Source organism: Balaenoptera physalus (genome assembly GCF_965194825.1).
Source record: "Balaenoptera physalus genome assembly, chromosome: 1".
NCBI lineage: Eukaryota > Metazoa > Chordata > Mammalia > Artiodactyla > Balaenopteridae > Balaenoptera > Balaenoptera physalus.
This window is the reverse complement of record NC_138882.1, coordinates 22,892,993-22,913,358: the sequence shown is the minus strand read 5'-3', so window position 1 is coordinate 22,913,358 and position 20,366 is coordinate 22,892,993. Positions and strand designations below refer to the sequence as shown.

The window sequence follows — 20,366 nt, the reverse complement described above, 5'->3', positions numbered from 1 at the left end:
TTCTTCCCACTTAGTTACGTGGGTTTATTCATTAAGCGCTAAATATATATATATATATGTATTTTCAAAGTTCCTTTTACTATCTCAGCCGAGATATTATTCCTCCCTTTTTGTTGTTTTTTGGTCTCTTGCTTAGACCGGGATCCTTAACCTTCCATGCATTTCTTTTGCAGGGCAAAAGGACAAACTTGCGTAAAACTGGTTCAGAGCGGATTGCTCATGGAATGAGGGTGAAATTCAACCCCCTTGCTTTACTTCTAGATTCCTCTTTGGAGGGAGAATTTGACCTTGTACAGAGAATTATATATGAGGTATGATTAAATTAGTACATTTCTTATATACCACCTTGTATTTTGTTTTAAAGCTCTAATCAAAAGGCTACTGTAGGGAAACTGTACTTTTGCATTGTTTTCTCTTTTGGGAGGTGGGGTTGTTGAGAGGAACTCTTAATCATGCTCCAAAACCAGCTTCTCTGTTTTAAAGGTGTGGCTGTAACACTTTCAATAAATAGTGCGGAAGTTCAGTTATTCACTGGGGGTACTTTTCTTAGGGACATCATGACCCTCCTTTAAAAGTTGCTCAAGTATGGATTTGTACTCTGCAGGGTTAAATTACAGATGTGGTCCCTACTTTTCAGAAACCTGCTATTTAAAATATTTTTAGTTGACCTTTCTTCCCTTCCATGGCAAATGTGACTTCTCCTTAGATGCTAATCTGTGGTGGGAAGTTGGAGGATAAATAAACAAAAATGACTGTAAGGATATATAGTTTCTGGGACTTCTTCAGTTTTTTTTTTTCTTTTTTTTTTTTTTTGTGAGTTTTTTTTTTTTTTTAATTTTTATTTATTTATTTATTTATTTATTTTTGGCTGTGTTGGGTCTTCGTTTCTGTGCGAGGGCTTTCTCTAGTTGCGGCAAGCGGGGGCCACTCTTCACCGCGGTGCGCGGGCCTCTCACTGTCGGGGCCTCTCTTGTTGCGGAGCACAGGCTCCAGACGCGCAGGCTCAGTAGTTGTGGCTCACGGGCCCAGTTGCTCCGCGGCACGTGGGATCCCCCCAGACCAGGGCTCGAACCCGCGTCCCCTGCATCGGCAGGCAGACTCTCAACTACTGCGCCGCCAGGGAAGCCCCACTTCTTCAGTTTTTAAAAACCTTTTTATAGGGAGTGCCTACTTAATGTCATATCTCTAGAACTGTTCTTGGTATAGTTTTCTTGGCTCCTGAAGGTTTTAATTATGTTTAAAAAAAAAAAAAAAAAAAGACTACAAGAGCCTCTTTCAATTCTCTTGATCCTAGGGCCAGTTAATAGTTGACAGTTAAGGTGACCAAAAAGTTGAGTGATGATCACCGTTGTTCTTACTGATGTTACAGGTCGATGACCCAAGCCTGCCAAATGATGAAGGTATCACAGCTCTTCACAACGCCGTGTGTGCAGGACACACAGAAATTGTTAGATTCCTGGTACAGTTTGGTGTAAATGTCAATGCTGCTGACAGTGATGGATGGTAAGATTTTCTTTTAAACTCCACTCAGACTTCAAGTGTATCTGCTGCGTAGGCAACGAATGAGCAGTGTTGTAGACGCTGTTAGAGGGGAGGAAGTATGTCAGTGTGTGTCCTCACGCTGCTTGTAATCTAGAAGGAGAGACGGGGGGGGAGACATTTTTAAGGAATTAATATGTCTTCATGTAATAGTCATCTCACTCCCGTTCTGGAAGCAGATGGAGTTTTATTTTATTTTTTTATATAAAAATTTTCTTTTCGGCCGCACCGCATGGCTTACGGGATCATAGTTCCCCGACCAGAGATTGAACTCGGGCCCTAGGTAGCGAGAGTTTAGAGTCCTAACCACTGGACCGCCAGGGAATTCCCCAGATGGAGTTTCAGAAGTTTAGTAGTTAAATAATAAAAATAAGAAATGTCCCAAAGTGGTACACAGTTCATTGGCATGCTTCAGTGAATATGAGAAATGCTGATCTAAGCGGGGTTCCCCCCACCTCCCTGAAACTACTGTGTGTCTAAGAGGGGATTATAATTTGTAAACTTCTCCCAATATTTTTGACCGTGGAATCCATTTTTCATGGAGCATCTTGTGGAACTGGTGTGTGGCTAAAACCCAGGAGATATTATTGTAAATGATGAATATTATTATTCCTAGGATAATGATTTAATGATTATGATTATTAATTAAATTATGATTTAATGATTAATAATGATTCCTAGGAAAGATTTACTTCTTTCTATATGAAAAAAAATTTTTTAAGCTATAATCACACTATATTTACTCAAGTATTTTAATTTTATAGCTTGTATTTCTCTCAATATGGAAATAATTGTAATATCAAATTTACATGTATACACATATAAGTTGCAGACACCCATATGCATACATTTGAAAAAGCCTCATCTCTTACCACATGGCTGTGACTCATTCATTGTCGCTGTCTCCTTCTTGCTAGACATTTAGATTGCTTTCCAATTCTTTGTTTGTTATAAATAATTCTTGGAGAAGCATTTTTGGTTGCACTTTAAAAAAATTTTATTTATAAAAGTAATGTGAGCCCATTGTGGAAAACGTACAAAATAGAGAAATCAGAGGAAAACAAGCCATTTGTATCCTACAATCTAGAAGTAAACACCATCAATATATATATTTTTTTTATACAATTCCGGGCTTTTTTTTTTTTTATTTTATTTTATTTATTTATTTATTTATTTATTTATTTATTGCTGTGTTTCTGTGCGAGGGTTTTCTCTAGTTGCGGCAAGCGGGGGCCACTCTTCATCGCGGTGCGCGGGCCTCTCACTATCGCGGCCTCTCTTGTTGCGGAGCACAGGCTCCAGACGCGCAGGCTCAGTAATTGTGGCTCACGGGCCTAGTTGCTCCGTGGCATGTGGGATCTTCCCAGACCAGGGCTCGAACCCACGTCCCCTGCATTGGCAGGCAGATTCTCAACCACTGCGCCACCAGGGAAGCCCAACACCATCAATATTTTAATATATTTCCTTCCAGCTCATTTATGTATGTGTATATATATAATTTTTTCTGCCTATATATTTTTTTTAGTTTAGCTCTCAATAGGTTTTTTTTTTTAATTGAGGTATAGGTGAGTTACAATATTATACTAGTTTCAGGTGTATAACACGGTCAAAATTTTTATAGATTATACTCAATTTAAAGTTATTAAAATATTATCTACATTCCCTGTGCTGTACAAAATATCCTTGTAGCTTATTTATTTTATACATAGTAGTTTGTACCTCTTAGTCCCCGATCCCTGTCTTGATCTCTTCCTCGCTTGGCTTTCCCCACTGGTAACCTCTGATTTGTTCTCTGCATCTGTGAGTCTGCGTGGTTTGTTCTCTTCATTCATTTGTTTTATTTTTCAGATTCTACATATAAGTGATAACAAATAGTATTTGCCTTTTTTATGCCTACTTTTTTAGTTTACCTTTACAACATAAGCAGAACAAATTCTTAATGTGTCACAATGGCTTTGTTTCCTAATATTGGGAGTTTAGATTATGTATAATTTTTTACTATTAAAAAAATTAAAAATTAAAAAGCCACGCAGTTAAAAAGTCTGTAGTAATATTCACCAAATTATTAGTGATGGTATTTGGGATGGGGGGGGTGGGAAATAAATTTCTTTTGTGAAAGACCCAAGTGGAATAACATGAAAAGGGGAGGGAAGAAAAGGGTAAAGAACTCTCATGTACTTCAGGGCTTGATTAACATCCTCAAGCCCATCTTCTGAGTTTGGGCAGTGGTCCCGGCTCTTCCACCTCTACCATGAATCTGGAGTCATTTATAATACATTATAAAACATTTGAGATGGTGGAGAAGATTCTTCGTCATGGTCTTCCTAAGTTCCTGCTAACCAGTTGCTAATATAGATTGAAATGTGTATTTTCCAGTCATTTTTCTGGTCTGAATTGAACTGGCAATTTTTTTTCCAATTAAAATTGAATTAGGATTAAAAAAATGTTGGGTAAAGGTAGTTGTTTATGTGCAACTTAATTCCTTCAAAATTGGTGGTGATAAAGGGACATTTACAGGCACGTGTTTTGAGGGGAGGCCTATTATTTAAAGATGTTATGTCCTCCATCCTGGCAGAAATAATCAGGCTGGATGCTCCAGAACATGGAACTAAATATATTCTATCCTGCTTTAGATCAGTATACAGATTGCATGTCCTTTCACTCATGTCCTTGATCCCTCTCACCCGCGGTGCTGCCCTGGCCCCAGTGCCGTCCCGACATTTTTCTTTGTGGCTGTAATTCTCGGATGGGCTCAAGCATCTATGTTTAACTCATTTCTTAAAATCTGTGAGAGCGGTTTTCAGGAGAAAGGGCCTGGTGGGTGACAGGCTGGAGAGCTCTCCCTGCGGGTGCCGTGTTGCAGCAGGTGTCGTCCCGTGTAGGAAGGCATCCCCAGCCCTTGCTGTGCCCTCATCCACAGGACCCCGCTGCATTGCGCTGCATCCTGTAACAGCGTCCAGGTGTGTAAGTTTTTGGTGGAGTCCGGAGCTGCTGTGTTTGCCATGACCTACAGTGACATGCAGACGGCTGCTGATAAATGCGAGGAAACGGAGGAAGGCTACACCCAGTGCTCGCAGTTTCTTTACGGTACGGAATAATTCGATTTACGCGCACTGATTACTGCGTTCATTTATCCTTTATCTCTAGGGGATCGTTCCAAAGGGTTTTTATTATTTGGGAAAGCATTTTGTGTTGCACATAGTCCTGGGCATTGAAGATAGGGCAGCCTCGATCACAAACATGAATGCAGCTTTTGTGTGTGCCTAGAAGCGGCTGTTATCAGGGACATCTTCAAAGACAAAAGACAGTGATGCAGCCTTGGATCTAGTGGGGTTAATAGCTTTTGACCGTCGAAAGATCCTCTAGTAAGACTTCAGTACTTAGTGAGTGATGCTGTATCTGTGCAAATAAGTAAACAGAACCCCCCCGCAAGATGATCAAGAGAAATGCAGGGTTGGAATAAGAATCCACAGATCCAAGTTTTCCTGCTAAATCAAACTTGTCGCAGAGGAAAAGAAAGGCAACACCATATTTTAGAACTGATTGTTTTGACTCTTTTGTTCTCTTGTTTTTGAGTTTATGATTCTGATGCATCCCATCAGCTCTGTCCCTAGAGAAAAAAGGACTTGAAGTTTTAGACGAATATATGTTGATTGGCACTGTTACTTACAAGGAAAATTTTTTTTATTTACAAGTCTTAGAAGTTGAGGTTAATGTTTCTTTTTAGTCTGGCTTGAGAGAAATGGAGAAGGGGAAAAGACAGAGACAAAGGAGGAGGTAGGTCCCAGGACCCCAGACCACTCAAGCATCAGGCATGGAAAGATGCCTGAGGTGAAACGTCTTCCCTGTTTGACTGTTTTCCTAGTCTCACTAGGCCTAGTCTCACTAGTTTTCAGGCTCTCGGAGAGAAGGGAGAGGGGTTAGAGGGAGAACCACAGACCGTAGGTTCTCTTCTTCATCTCTCAGCTCTTAGTTTTTATCGTTGATATTTATGATCACTCTCTGTTTGTGTTCTGAACTCTACATCAAAGAATAATTTCGACATATGAACACATTTTAAAATCAGTATGTTATATTAATATGTATTTTGTTACATTAAACGTATTGGCGATAGAGCTATATGTAAGTATGGGATATGATTTTTTTAAAAACGTTTAGGGACATTTGATCAGAGATTCTTTAAATTTATGAAATATATCGTGGATACCGAGAGCATTTCTGACATAAATGTGCATTTAAGTAATGATGATACTAGATTAACATCCAGGTATCCAGCTTGGGAAACAGAACGTGAGCTCTGTCTGCCGTCAGCAGGGGCCCTGCCCTGATCTAACTCCTCTCACATCTGTGGTGACTGCTCCCTTGAATTTATAAAAATAGGTATATCACCTCTGTGTGTATCCTACAACTGATATTGTTTAGTTCTGCCCGTTTTTGACCTTCATATAAAATAAACCATACTGGTGATCCTGTGGCTTGCTTTTTTCATTCACCACAGTTTTTGAGATGCATCTGTGTTGTTGCATGGAGCTGTTGTTTCTTTTCACTGTGCTACTGTTCCATTTTGGGACTCTACTACAATTTATCTTTCCATTCTGCTTTTGGCAGACGTTGGGTTATTTCCTTTATTTATTTATTCATTCATGCATTCAATTATAAACATGGCTCCGGCCACCATTTTTGTCCTCATCTTCTGGTGTCTCTCTAGAAGTAGAGTTGCCAGGTCACAGGAATGCACGTCAAGCAGAGAGTACCTTTTGCTCTGTGTTCTCTTTGACCTTTGGTGGATTTGGAATCCTGTCTCATTGTGCCTTTAGTTTGCATTTCCCAAAGTGCCAGTGAGATGGAGCATGTTTTTAGGACCCTCAGAAACTTTTGAAAACTGTTGATTCATAACTCTTAGTTTGGTAAATAGCAAAGTAATGAGAAATTGTCTTCCATGCCTGATGGTTTCCTGGAAATGAGACTCAAGTTGTTATTTTGAGTGCACCATTCTGATCCCAAACAGATAACGAGTCTGGCGTGCTTTAAAACTTGGTGGAATTACAGTTATATCAAGTATAACTTGAAAGTTGGAAATTTACTTGTCCCCATGAGTAGGAACCTGACCATTTAGATAGGTAGAGCCTTCTTTTGGAAAAGAACGGTTTAATTTCTTGTTTTGCTCAGAGTGAGAGACAGGTAGCGTGTGCTACGTCATATTAATTGACACAGGAAAAATAAGTTCATAATAATTTAGGTTCGCATAAGTTGGGAAACCCAACTGTTCACAGGCAAGCAGGTATTTTCCGGGCTTTTCTAAAAAGGTGACAAGGATAATGACCTCTGACTTGCTCAGGACATTGTCTAATTTTTCCTCCCCTCTCCCCATGTTGCCTGCCTGTTGATGATTGTGACTCCTTATTAGTGTCGCCTTATAGGATAGGAAGGTATAAACGGAGAAGGGTAAAACCTAAAGTCGTAGTTCATTTGCAAATCTGTTATTAACTCTGGTAAGAAGTGGACATTTGGGGATTTTTTTTTCCTTCCCCAGTTTGTGGATTTCAATATCTTTTAGAATTCTGATTCTCATCATTTTAGAGTTGACTATATGTGGACTTTTATATCCTGTCTAATATACCTGGCCATATTTCTATATTTTAACATTTTATAATTTTTTTCTTTTCTCTTTCCCTGTTTGGAAATTGATAGAGACCACTTTAATAGGCACAACACTCTGGTCATTTTTCTCTGTCTGCTTTAAGTTTTAGGTAAAGAACAAAAATGATTCCAGAGTTCCTTGGTCATTACACTTAGTAAATAGGATAAAATTGGACAGATGTTTCATTAACTTTTTTAATATCCTAGACTGGAACCGTTCTTTTTTTATTCCTGTGTTTGTAATTGTTTTGTATTCTGAGTAAGAGAAGTTTTGAGAGCTGCTTATAAGGTGTTGGTTAGTTTTTAGAGCTGGTTTAGAGATGATAGCATATGTTAACTTGTCTTTTGTATGTTCCCTCTACACGGCTGGCCTTCCTCTGCTCCCCCTGGCCCCGGGAAGTTTATTTATTGAATGTTTAATGTAGTAGTTCTACCATTCCAGCAGGTCCCCATTTCTTCTCATTTGGTTTTATAGAGTGACAAGTTCTGAGCGTGGTATCCTCTGAGTTACATATATTCTGTTCTGTATCTTAACGTGATTTCAGGAGTTCAGGAGAAGATGGGCATAATGAATAAAGGGGTCATTTATGCCCTCTGGGACTATGAACCTCAGAATGACGACGAGCTACCCATGAAAGAAGGAGACTGCATGACGATCATCCGCAGGGAAGACGAAGATGAGATTGAATGGTGGTGGGCCCGCCTGAACGACAAGGAGGGATACGTCCCACGCAATTTGCTGGGAGTAAGGAAGGATTTTTTTTAAACAATTTTTATTTCTTTAATGTTGTATCTATTTTATTTTATTTATTTGTTTATTTTTGGCTGCATTGGGTCTTCGTTGCTGTGTGTGGGCTTTTCTCTAGTTGTGGCGAGCAGGGGCTACTCTTCGTTGCGGTACACGGGCTTCTCATTGCAGTGGCTTCTCTTGTTGTGGAGCACGGGCTCTAGGCGCGTGGGCTTCAGTAGTTGTGGCGCATGGGCTCAGTAGCTGTGGCTCGCGGGCTCTAGAGCTCAGGCTCAGTAGTTGCGGCGCACGGGCCTAGTTGCTCTGCGGCATGTGGGATCTTCCCGGACCAGGGCTCGAACCCGTGTCCCCTGCATTGGCAGGCGGATTCTTAACCACTGCGCCGCCGGGGAAGTCCCTGGATTTGTTTAAGTCAGGATTTTCGAATCTTCTAGGGAGCTTGAACAGGGCACCAGAGACAAGATTCTTTGTTCTTTCTCTACTGTTGGATTTTAAGTTTCATAAAAACCAAGGAAATAATCAAATCATATCAGCACATGTAATCCAGTAACATGTCTGTATTAGTCTGAAGGGACTGCTGTCTTTGGTCAGACATTCTTGGCGGGGGGAGTATTTTCAGGGAAAGGCTAGTATAGTTGGACGGAGTCTAATGTACAACAAATGGGAGATATTTTCACTGTATTTTCATCAGCTGTCAGACAGACATGGTCTGTGCCCGCATAGAGCTTCTGTCCCACTCGAAGCCCTGAACCAGGGCTCTGTCTGGGATCATCCCACTGTCTGGACATTACTCTCTGTGGAGCTCGTTAAAATGACCCCGGTGTTGGGACCTGGAGCTTGGATTCTGGCCTGTATCTCCTCCTCCTGACTCTTCTCCTTTGTGGTTTGATGTGCAGTATAAATGACATCATATATCCTGACTGCTGTCTTCCTGGTAGCAAAATTTACTATTAAATAAGCATTTGGGGTTTGGACGATATTCATTCGTGTGATCATACTATAAATTATAAAGAGTAGTGAAACTGAAAAAAACAATTAAGCCATGGAGCCCGTTAAAGAAATCTTTCCAATTACCAGACGAAAGTAGAAATGTAAAGGTAGTTCTCTTTCGAGCCCTCCTGTTTGCTTCTACAAAGTCTTTGGCGCCAGAGAAGCATAATCTCTTGCATGCAGCCACTTTCCTTCTTTAATGAACATCAAGAGTAAACAGGTACTTTTACTTTTTATAGTTTCTTATCTGGGAAAAGCTCTACCTCTTAGAAGTAGTTGCTTATTTGAGTCTTAACTTTAATTTTCTGACAGAGAGGTCCAGTGGTGAATGAAACATGGGGAGAATGATTTGTTCCCAAGTGTGGAAGCAGCTGGTCAGAGACCAAGCTCTGCCTCCTGTGTGACTTTCAGAGGTTCTGTAATCAGTGGACTGGATTGAAGATTTTCATTTTAATCGGACATTTAAATATTCTCGGTTCTTTGGAAATCTTTCCTGGGTAGAAGTGGCCTCTACACAACTTCTTTGGCTTCCTTTTGAGGTTTTTTTTAAAAAAGGAAATTGCGTAAACATTTTAGTCAGAGGCTCACATACAAGTGTAGAAAATTATATTGGCTAAAATATCTTTCCTCACAGAGAAAAACAATCCTTGATATAACATTGATCCCTCAGTTAACTTTTCAGTTTTGGCTGGAAGTCTGACTTGACTTTCTTTCAGTAAACCTTTCTTTCCCTTTGTCTAGGGGAGGAGGAGGAGGGTTTTTGTTTTGTTTGCCAGTTGAATTACTGGTTTGACTTGCTCTTGGCTTCGTGAACACTCTCCTTGCCAGCTCTTGTTATGGAAAACACAAAACCACCAAATCCTAAAACAAAAAACTCCACTTATCCTTCCTCAAATCTGTAGACTTCTGGTCTGTGGCATTTGGTTCCTGATAGGCTCAAGTCCCATGACACTGTGTGACAGTCCATTGTGAATAAAGTTAAAATAGAGACTTCTTAACCTCTTACCTTTTCCCTTGGAATGGAAGCTCCCAGCACTGGAGCTTATAGCGTATTGCACATCACCTCTAGTCCTTTGTGGTCCCTGTTGGACTTGATTTACAGTTCAGTAGGCTGTGTAGATGGAGTTAATGCTGAGAGCATCCTGGATTTTATATCACTGCACCATGGCGTTGTCCCTGTTGAGGGAACCCCTGTGACCTTTGAATATCCTTTGCACAAGAGTTGGTGTATATGAATCTTTGGGCAGCTCTGGGTGTTTCACATGGCAGAGAGTTCTTTCTTTGGTTTAATTTCTTTCCTGTGACATCAACACCCGCCCCTGCCCCCCAGATTTCTTGAAAATGTGTTATACTCCTACGTCTGTGCAGCATGTAAATATTTTTAAAATTCCTTTTTACAGCTATACCCAAGAATTAAACCAAGACAAAGGAGCTTGGCTTGAAACTTCGCACACTTTTAGTTAATGAAGAATTAATCTGTTACCAATAAGAAGAAATAATACGATCGTTTGTGGCGAAAATTTTGTAAGACTTATTTTAATGACAAAGTAACTTGAAAGCAATGAAGAACGGGCTCTGGAAGCACATGAAGGCTTGGAGCAGTCACTGTTGGAGGAGAATGCTCAGCACGATGGAATGAACGGAGCTGGTCAGGAAGCTGACCGCTCCGCACTGGATACAGGCCCTCCGTGTCACGCTCCGAAAGATACACGGTGACGGTATCTCTGCAAGAAATGGGACCACTTACTGGGCTACTGGGAGAACCGCTTCATGGCCTGTTTAAGTGGGCGTTTTTCAGTGCCTGCCCCTGTCCCTGTCCTCCCACCAGAAGGAGCAGTGCCATCATGGTGCCATCTCGGATTGTCCCCCAGCACCAGCAGGCCCGTGGGGGACTCACATGGAGGCTCGAAGGTGCCGCACACCTGTGTGTCGTCCGTGAAGAACTGTTTGTTGGTTGTCAGTGAGCAATAACTTTATGGTATGAGTTCTTGTAGCGTCATGTATTCAAAATATTGAAACCACACTACACTACAGGTAATTAGATTTAGACTCTTGTTTTTAGGCTGAAGTTTGAATCTATATTTATTGTCTTTTGTATCTCGGAAATTAGAGACTTGCTATATAGACTTACCCATGATATTTGTCAAGATCATAGCTGACTTTAAAAACAATTGTAATAAACTTTTTGACTCTAAGCTTTTTACTGGCTTTAGTATCTTATGTCATGTTAACAGCCTTGTTTAACATTCCTAAGCCATTGGAATATCGTACCCTGCTGAAAAATAAGAAGACTTTTTTTTTACCAGCCATGTGATTAAACATAAGTATTTCTTTGCTCAGTTTTGCAATTTGTGAGTTTTGTGGTGGTCTTTGTTATAGAATTAAGACGTTCTTTAAAGATCCTAGAGGCCATGGTGATAGAAACTTGTACCTTTACCTAGAGCTTCTGATAGGCTGTTTCAGTGTTCTCATTTTGTTTCAGCTCCTTCACAGAGTTATATACATTTATGGGATGAAAACTTAACGTAGACACAATCTGCACGTCGTTTTATTAATATGTTACCAAGTTTGTGAATTTGGGGGGGAACTCATTTTGCTTAGTGAAACTTTCATTCAATAGAAGATACAGGTGAAAAAAACCAATGGTCACTTTTCCTTATACATTTTTACGAGTAGCTAACTGCTAGCAAAAAAGGAAGATAGGTGAATGACAGAACATATGATGCCTTTCAGAGTAACGCAGAAGTAGTGACAACATGGATGAAACATCAGAAGGCCTGTGTGGTAGACAGAATTCTAAAGATGCTCCTCCAGCCCCTCATATTCCTGTCCTGTGGTGCTATGGACTGAATATTTGTGTTCCCCTAAAATTCACGTTGAAGCCCTAACCCCCAATGTGATAGGATTTGGAGGTGGGGCCTTTGGGAGGCGATGAGGTTTACATGAGGTCCTGAGGGTGGGTCTGCGTGATGAGATTAGTGTCCTCGTAAGAGGAAGAGTCAGTCTAGTGCACTATGTGAGGATACCCCAAGAAGGCTGACCATTCTCACCAGACACTGAATCTGCTGGCACCTTGATCCTGGACTTCCCAGCCGCCAGCATCATGAGAATTCAACGTTATTTAAGCCACACAGCCTGTGGTATTTTGTTACAGCAGCTTGAGCAGACTGAGACACCTGGTTATTCAATCAAGCACTAATCTAGGTACTGCCGTGAAGGATTTTTCAGATTTAAATTAAATTTACTAATCAACTGACCTGACAATAGGGGGATTATCCTGGGCCCATCCCAGGTGGGCCCAACTTGAGCCCTTCAAAGCAGGAGAGATGAGGCCGAAGGGGAGGTCAGCGAGACTTGAAGTGAAGGGATTCGACCTGCCATTGCTGGCTTTGAAGGTGAAGGGGTCATGAGCCAGGGAATGTGGAAGCTGAGGAAACCCCTGGCTGACAGCCAGCAAGGAAACGGGGACCGCGGTTTTACAACGACACGGACCTGAATTCTGCCAACCTGAGTGGGCCTGGAAACAGATCCTCCTCCAGTCTCCAGCAAGAATGCGTCACCCGATAAGAGAGGTGTTGGACTTTCACCTACAGAGCTGGGAGATGGTGGGTGGTCTTCGAGCCACCAAGTTTGTGCTAACATGTTACAGCAGCATAGGAGCCAAAAAAACAATGGAGTCTCGTCCTGGGCTGGTGCACTTACTCATCCATCCTGTGACCTTGCCCGGGACACTCAGCCTTGTGTGTATAATCTGAGATGGGGTCGAGGGAAACCATACTGAGGACTATACGTGAGGGTACCTGGGAACCCGCAACAAATTGCGCCAATGTATGAAAAGGGAAGATGGGAAAATTGGGAAAACGTGATCATCTCACTTTTATTTCCTTAGTCCGAAACTTAGAGCATCATTTGTTTTTATTCTCCCTTTGGGGTTTTTTTACTTGCTTGTTTTATTATCAGAGTATCCGTATATTAAAGCTCCCTATAGGGAATTCCCTGGCAGTCCAGTGATTAGGACTCTGCGGCACAGCCGGAAAAAAAAAAAGCTCCTTAAAGGTATAGAAAAAGGTTATGAAGCAAGGGGGGAAAAAGACCACTATGGAGGCAACCATAACTAACATTCGGGCCTATTTCTTTCTAGTCTTGCCTATGATTTTCTCTTCACATAGTTGAGAGCATACTGTTTAAGCAATTCTGTATGGTCCTGTTTTATGCTTCACGTTGCGTCACAAGCATGATTTTTAATGGCTGCGTAGTATTCCACCACGTCATCCATCCAGTCGTTTGTGTTGACCGTGCGGCTGCCTTTCGCTTGTGTTATCATCGATGCTGTGCTCACATCTTTATGGGAGCAGAATTTTTAGATTGTTAAAAAAAGTAAGTGGGGATAAAGCAACTGGAGAATGGGCCCTGCTAAGGAGGGTAGGGTATAAACTCTAGCTGTGCTTGGAGTCTAAAAGCAGTGGAGCCGCCGAGGGGTTTTAACCAGGGAAGTACAGGAGTCAGCCAGGGAGGCGGGCGAGCAGGACGCCAGCCAGAGCGGGTGCCCGAGAGGGAGAGGGAACGGCAGGGACGGCAGCACAAAGTCTGGGAGGGTGATGGCAGATACGTGTTCCTAGCTTTTGGCTTTGGGAGGTGAGTGGTGATCATCAAAAGCAGTTTTAGGAGAGTGGTCAGGCCATTAGCCAGATCGTAGAAGGTAAAGGAGTCACAGAAAGATGCAGGGGCATAGCTGCTTTGGAGGCCTGGCTCTGGAGGAAGGAGGGGAGGCGGGGAGGAGGCGGGTGGTCTGTGTGTTACCAGGCGGCAGGCCTAAGGCACCTGAAAGAGAGTGTGAAGATAGAGAGGGGCCAGCTGGTAGGCTGAGACTGCAGTTCAGAGCAGAGACGGGGAGGGCTTTTCTTTTGGACTGGAGGGAAGGAACAATGGGGGTTTAGATTAGGGTGACTTCCTCGGGGTAGAAGTCTGGGGGGGATTTACTTTATCATCTGGTTCTTTTCCCCTGTGAAATCTCTCCCCTTCTAGATCTTTTCTAAATTTGCTACGATAAGCATATACTGTATCTTTTTTTTTTTTAAAGCATTATTTCTTATCCTGTGACTAAAAGTGAAGTTGTAAACTCCAACTTCAGGCAGCGCGGCAGGTCAAAGTGCACCGGGAGGGGCGGAGCACCCGGAACAGTGGGAAAGGTTCGGAGCAGCCTGGGTGGATCCGGAGGGGCCTGCCCGCCCTTCCCTCCCAATTTCTGCCACTCCTGTATTTCAACCGCCTTGGCACCCTCCTCTCCGCGTCCAGTGGTCAGCCTGCCCCTCCCCCCCGCCCCCCCCCCGCCCCTCCCATAGCGATCCCGTGCCACTGGGAGCATCCAGCCCTCCCAAACCGGGTTCTACTGAATGGAGAAAATCACCCCCCCCCCGCCCCCCCACAGGGAAGTGCTGCCTGTTCTTGGTTCTCCGCTTCCTCTGGGCCCTGAGATGCTCTGCAAGCAGGAAAACTTAAACTCCTGCGAGTTGAATTTGGGAAATCCATCTTCCTATCTTTTCATGAGATAGTAGGCTGCCATTTGCCTCTCTCTAGTCATCTGACATCTTTCCCTTCTACGATTCCTCAAGGATCCCCAGCAGCCGACCAGTGGTTTAGCTGCATGTCTTCCTGGCTCTCTCTTGTTCCCTCCACCAAAGTGACAGGCAGGTGGCGGGCAAAGCACGAACTTGCTGGTACCTCCTTAAGAGACCAAGAAGCAGTAGAAATTGGAGCTGACTTTATGGTCAATTAGCAAAGCTTCTGAATTGGATTTTTAAAAAGCTTTATAGTTCCACATTGAAATGGAGGTCAGTTGCCCTTTCCTCTCGATACCGGCATTTACGGAGGGAGGGAGCACGTGCACGCGCCTGGCTAGAGTGGGATGGGACGTAATTGGGTGCGCTCACCGCTGGGCCCTCCAGGAAAAGCAGCACCCACGTGGGATTGCCTGGGCGACTCTTTATTGAACAGTACATTTGGAAGAAGTTAAGGCAACAAGGCAGTATTTGTACAGTGTCGCTAGCATTTACCCAAGGTGAAGCCAGGAAACACGTTGATGTTGTTTCCACGGACGTCCCCCCCAAATCCATGCGCGAACGCTAGCGGTGAAGTCTGGGAAGGTTTGAGGCAGGCGGCGAACAGCTGTGCTGTCTTCCATCACCATGGGCTTGCAGACGGGACCCCCGGTTTGGGTCATCACTTCAGCTGAGCAAGAGGAGCGTCCCTTCAGTATCGTAACGCTCAGTTTATGAGACCAGACATGCTCAAGGACTTGAGTTAAGACATACTGTTAACCAATCAATTTTATATAAAATCTGTCTCTTAGTTGACCCAAATGATAGAGATGTGCTTCTCACCTGGCCTCTTCAGATGCCTTCGTGATGCATCATATTTTTCCATTTTACTCAAGGGAAATGGTAATCCCTGGACAGCTGTTGCGGTACATGTCACAACTGTATTTTTAAACTCAAAGTTGCTTTAAATATTGCTGGCAAGGACCTTGTGTCCTTTAACTGAATGTTAAATTAAGCTCAGCTGTTAAATACCTCCCTGCATTTTCTCCTGATTTAATATTGTTAGAAACAGGAAAGTGTGTAAAAGTAAAGTGTATACTATGTACAGATTGAAGGTTTTCTCTAAGTTTTTCAAGGGTTAAGTGACTCACTTGCATTTAGTAGGATTATATGTAAATCTTTTACTTTGATATCTGAAAGTTCTGCTTTCTCAAGTAGATAGTATCATCATTTTCAGCTCTAATCATCAGTTTAAGTAAATGTTCCCATAATTTCAAGATCCAGATAAAAAGTTTCTCTGTGGAGGCTTAGTTCTTGGCTGATTTTCTTTCATGAGAAGTCTTCAGGCAGATTAGTTATAACTTCAAAGTACTGAAAAACACAGCCACTGTGGGGAAGGAAAAAAAACAAAATCAGTTCAGTGAGCATTCTTAAAATTAAAAGGCTATCTAAGTACCTATAGATTATTCTGAAAGATTGACTGTTGTACGAGAAAAGCTGATCAAGGGTTACGATATCAGAGTATTAACTCACATTTTTTCTACCTGATTTCTAGAATCTAGCTTTTTACAGGGTCGTAAAAAGCTGTTATCTGAATCAGGTGGTCATGAATCGTATTACAGGGTTGACTGAAACAAATGAAACGTGAAACTTGGAAAACATGAATTAGCATTTCTGTATCTCTGCCTCAGTGTCACATCAGAGGTTAGTTTGGATAGCCCTTAAACTAGTGGTGTTCAACCTCGGTTCTCTACTGGAGTAATCTGGGAACTTTAAATCAGATTCTAATGAAATTAGTCCGGGATGGGCCTGGACATCAGGACTTTTGCGAAGCTCCCCAGAACTGCAGCCTGCGGGCAAGGCTAACAGTCACTGCAAACTGAAGGAGAGGTCTTCTGTTGCAGCCTCAGCAAAAAGGGAGTTGAGTGTGGGGAACTCCAGGGACCTGTGAAAGGCGAGGCTTAGAAAAGGAGGGAAAGCCAGTGGGTAAGATGTTTCTCAGAGGAAATGGGAGGATGGTCTGAGTAGGCTGGCTGCATAAAATAGTGGGAGCCAGGGAGGAATAAGATTTCCGGCGAGAAGGATAAAGGGGGCTACAGTTTCCCAAACTTCACACGTGGCATGTTTAGGTCCCAATTGTATTGCCTCTACCTTAGACTGCAGTCTCAGGGGAGGGTTATTTCCTGAGCTACATAGAGTTTTATGCAAGTTAGTGTTCTTTGGAACCAGCTAAAATGTATTCTGCAGTTGGCTCACGTTACTTTAAAATGCATAATACCAGAGTGAAAGAGCTATTTAGTTGCTGGCTTCCTCCAGAGTTCGAAATTCAATGGAAGGAGGTGCCAGTCCCTCACCCTTGTCCTCCTTACAACTCTGCTCCTCTCTGGTCCCTGGGACTTGGTCATTCCTACCCAGCACTGGCCACCCAACCCCAGTCTCTGTAGCCTGTGTTGCTGCAAGCTCAGTTGCCCCTTGGACAGAGGAAACGCAAGCTGGAGCCGGGCGAGGATGAAAAGTAACCCCAGCTGGCTTCCTTCTTTGAAGTGAGAGAACTTTCTGTCTTCGGATGACAAGAGAACATTTTGCGCTTTGCTTTCTGTGGAATTGGCATACCAACTGAATTTCGATTGATGATCGTTTCAGAGGTGGCCATTGCTGGGGTTCCAGACACATGAGCACAATCATATATGGTAAGCTTATCTACTATTGTTATTTTAAAGGTGGAGGAAGTAGAGAAAAGTAATTTGTGCAGAAAGTATTTTAAGTAGACCTAAGAATGACAGATCTTCCCAAGACCCACTTAAATTTCATCCAAAGGGTTTCTTTGCATAATAAGCATCTTCTCCCATGCATGCTAATTAGAAGGTCATTTTTCTAAGAGGGATTCTGCAGCCACCCTCTTCTTATTTTAACCTTGTGCTATTCTCAAGGCAAAGCTTCTGGGAGGAGGGAGCAGGTGTGTTTTCTTGGACTCGAGAATCAATGGAGAATCAATAATGGGTAGTCGGGAAATGACTGCAAATAGAGGTGCACCGTGGGATCTTACAACAATTTACGGCCTGACCCTGACAGACCAAAAGCCACAGATCTCTGTCGCCCAAGTAACAGCCCTTCTCCCCTCCGTCCCCTAGGAGTAGGGGCTGGGAAGCTGCTGACTTACAGAGAGAAGGTCGAGCTGGATCATACCAGTATCCTCGGGGTCCAGCTGCTTAAATATCCCTGTGGAGGCAGAAACAGGATGTCATATAAGTGAGCTGCAGTAGAGGTCCCATTATCCTTTTCCCCAGTCTGGCAGCTGATTTCACTGAACGTCACAAGTTACGATTTCTTCCCTCTGTCCCCAAATTAAAGAAGGATTTTCATTCTCAACTGGACAGACACGTCTCTGGCTCGGGTGGTTTCACCCGTGGGGAAAGGCAGGCTGCTTTCGTACCGAGAGAACTGAGATGGGCCTTTACCCAAATGGGCACTTACTGAATAGTGTTTCCAGGCGAACCAAACACCTAACAAAATTGTCAAAATCGATGACGAGCTGGTCGTCTGCGAACCGAGCAACGATGACTTGGTGGAGCTGACAGGGCATCTTGAAACCTGCAGTTAAATGAACATGCAGACCGATTGCCAAGTGTTCGATTGCACCCTGGGGCTCTGTTCATGGGCTCTGGACCCGGCAGAGGACAGTTACAGTTGCTTTGGTCCCCAGGCTGCTCTGCTGTGAGACTGTTTTTATTTTGCAAAGCCAGTGCCTTCTGCCATTGCTTCTGTTTCCACAACCCCTCCTCAGAGGGGAGATGTGCTGTGGAGGCACCTCCTGTTCACCTCCACCCTGCCTCTCTCCTTTTCTTTTCTTTTTTGTTGCATTTTAATATTTATTTATTATTTATTTAGGCTGCGCCGGGTCTTAGTTGTGGCATGCGTGTGGGATCCGGTTCCCCGACCAGGGATCGAGCCCGGACCCCCTGCATTGGGAGCGCGGAGTCTTACCTACTGGACCATCAGGAAGTCCCATCTCCTTACTAACATGTAAGACTTGCCTTGCCTGTTCCTACTTTCATGGTCAGGCTATTTCATGCTATCGATCCTATCTCCTTTTCTGTTTGTCTCACTCTGAATCACCTTGGAGACCAGATTCTTCCTGGATGTATGTGTCAGGAACTGTTCATGCTAAACTAATATTAATTCTCCCTTTTTCCACAGATGTAGAATTTTTAACAGGCCATGGCTACCTAGAATCAAGACTGCATTTCGCAGCTTCCCTGGCAGCCCTCTGAGGCCTTGTGACTAAGTCCTGGCACTGGGATTTGTGTACAGAGTGACATGTGCCCTTAAAGGCAAGGAGCCCCTCTTTCCCTCCTTCTGTCAGCCCATTGCTAGAACATGGTTGTGGTGACAAGCTGTCCCCATCCTGCAGATACGGGTGACGATCTAAGGGCTGGTGACACAGTATGATAGAAGGAGCCTGGGTCCCTGACAGCAGGAGACACCATCTGGCCTTGGACGGCTTGAGCTTGAATCGTTATGTGAGAGGAAGGTGTATCTTGTTTAAACCACTTATTTGGGGTCTCTGCTGCAGCATTACATCCCAACGAATGGACAACCTCATATTGTCATATTTGTCCCCTAAGCACACCAGTCTCCCACTCTGCTGGTCTCCCACAGCTGGTGTCCCTTTTACTGACATCACGTGCTGCTAAGGACTCACGCAGGGGTGGAGCTGGACATCCCACTTCTGCCTGACCAGCCCTGCACCCGAACGGACGAGGGCGGGGTGTGTGGGTCTGCTGAAAACTGGCTTTGCCTGCGACCCGCTGGGGCCCTTGGAGGGAAACTGAGATTCCAGAAGGCTTAGAGGGCAGAGCGTCCTGGACTCCCATTTCATTTTACCAATTAGTCTTTAAAAGGCGAATGAAAAGGATGTGTTTGTACTGAACCAGCACCTCCTCTATTTCATAGCTTACCAAACTTTGTATCGTATAGACTAAGTTTTCACATATTCTACAGATAAAAGAAAGAAAATACAGTTAGGAAGTGTTACCTGCTTCTTCTAATGCTTTCCGCATCTCATAGGAGTTCATGGTTCCGGACCTGTCCACGTCGATTTCCCGGTAAATTTTCTGGAACATGCAAAACAGTTAGAAAACCATGACCCAAAAGGTGGCAAGTTACCTCTCTGTGCTGTGTGCTAAGCGGGACTGAAGTTCTTCCAGCTCCATGCCTCTAGTTTGGCCTTGGAAGCATCACCCATGTTTCTGCCTTAAAGAGTATTTTGCCTCTCTCCATGAGCTAGTTTATCAATATGCCCGTCAAATCACCTAGCCAACTACATGAGCCCCTGTTATTATCTTCTCTAATTTTTGTACTTCAGCTGTCAAAAACCCAAACTACAAGGGGCTGCATGGCCTTTTCAGGACACTTGATGGTGGCTTTTAGATGACTCCGTTTCCGGTCAATAAGGCAGGGAGTAAACCACTTAACTTGCAAAGTCTTTGTTTGTTTCTGTTTGCGTTTGCCCAGCCCTGTGTTCACCCATTCTGAGCTCGTTATGAGTACAATCCCCTCTGCTTGGAGATGCTCCTCCACCGTCCTAAAGAGCTGCTGCATCCAGAAGTACGTGCCTGGCGTGTTGCCCACACAGATCCGCCGCCCCTGCCGCCCGGCCCTCCTGGGCTCTTACTTGGTATTTCTGAATCTTGGTCCAAAGAACGTAGAACTCCTTCAGGCCCAGCTTGCCACTCCCATCCGACTGCCTGCAGTTAAGGAAAGCTCCCAGAGTCTGGGTTCAAGTGGGCCGTGGCACCTGGTTGGTCCTCTCCCCTGGGGAGTCTGGTAACCACAGCTCGATCACGAGGAGCTCTTGCAGAAGGACCCTTTTCCTGCTCTTCACACTGGCTACACCTCCATCTAAGGGTTGG

The 20,366-nt window shown here is 43.6% G+C and overlaps 2 protein-coding genes across 5 annotated transcripts in view; one reads left to right on the top strand and one right to left on the bottom strand.

Moving 5' to 3' along the window:
- Positions 1 to 11,256, top strand: part of TP53BP2 (tumor protein p53 binding protein 2) — a 66,134-nt gene extending 54,878 nt beyond the window's left edge. For both annotated transcript variants that reach the window (XM_082426165.1, XM_082426164.1), the window contains 5 exons: positions 174 to 311; positions 1,370 to 1,503; positions 4,460 to 4,626; positions 7,725 to 7,924; positions 10,318 to 11,256. In XM_082426165.1, coding sequence (XP_082282291.1) covers positions 174 to 311; positions 1,370 to 1,503; positions 4,460 to 4,626; positions 7,725 to 7,924; positions 10,318 to 10,359 — 681 coding nt within the window. In that variant the 3' untranslated portion in view covers positions 10,360 to 11,256. The remainder of the gene's footprint in view (positions 1 to 173; positions 312 to 1,369; positions 1,504 to 4,459; positions 4,627 to 7,724; positions 7,925 to 10,317) is intronic.
- A 3,628-nt stretch (positions 11,257 to 14,884) lies between these two features.
- The window catches only part of CAPN2 (calpain 2), a 54,762-nt gene continuing 49,280 nt past the window's right edge, over positions 14,885 to 20,366 (bottom strand). For all 3 annotated transcript variants that reach the window (XM_082426679.1, XM_082426680.1, XM_082426681.1), the window contains 5 exons: positions 20,129 to 20,197; positions 19,490 to 19,568; positions 17,929 to 18,045; positions 17,615 to 17,673; positions 14,885 to 15,841 (listed from right to left, as the gene is read on the bottom strand). In XM_082426679.1, coding sequence (XP_082282805.1) covers positions 15,818 to 15,841; positions 17,615 to 17,673; positions 17,929 to 18,045; positions 19,490 to 19,568; positions 20,129 to 20,197 — 348 coding nt within the window. In that variant the 3' untranslated portion in view covers positions 14,885 to 15,817. The remainder of the gene's footprint in view (positions 15,842 to 17,614; positions 17,674 to 17,928; positions 18,046 to 19,489; positions 19,569 to 20,128; positions 20,198 to 20,366) is intronic.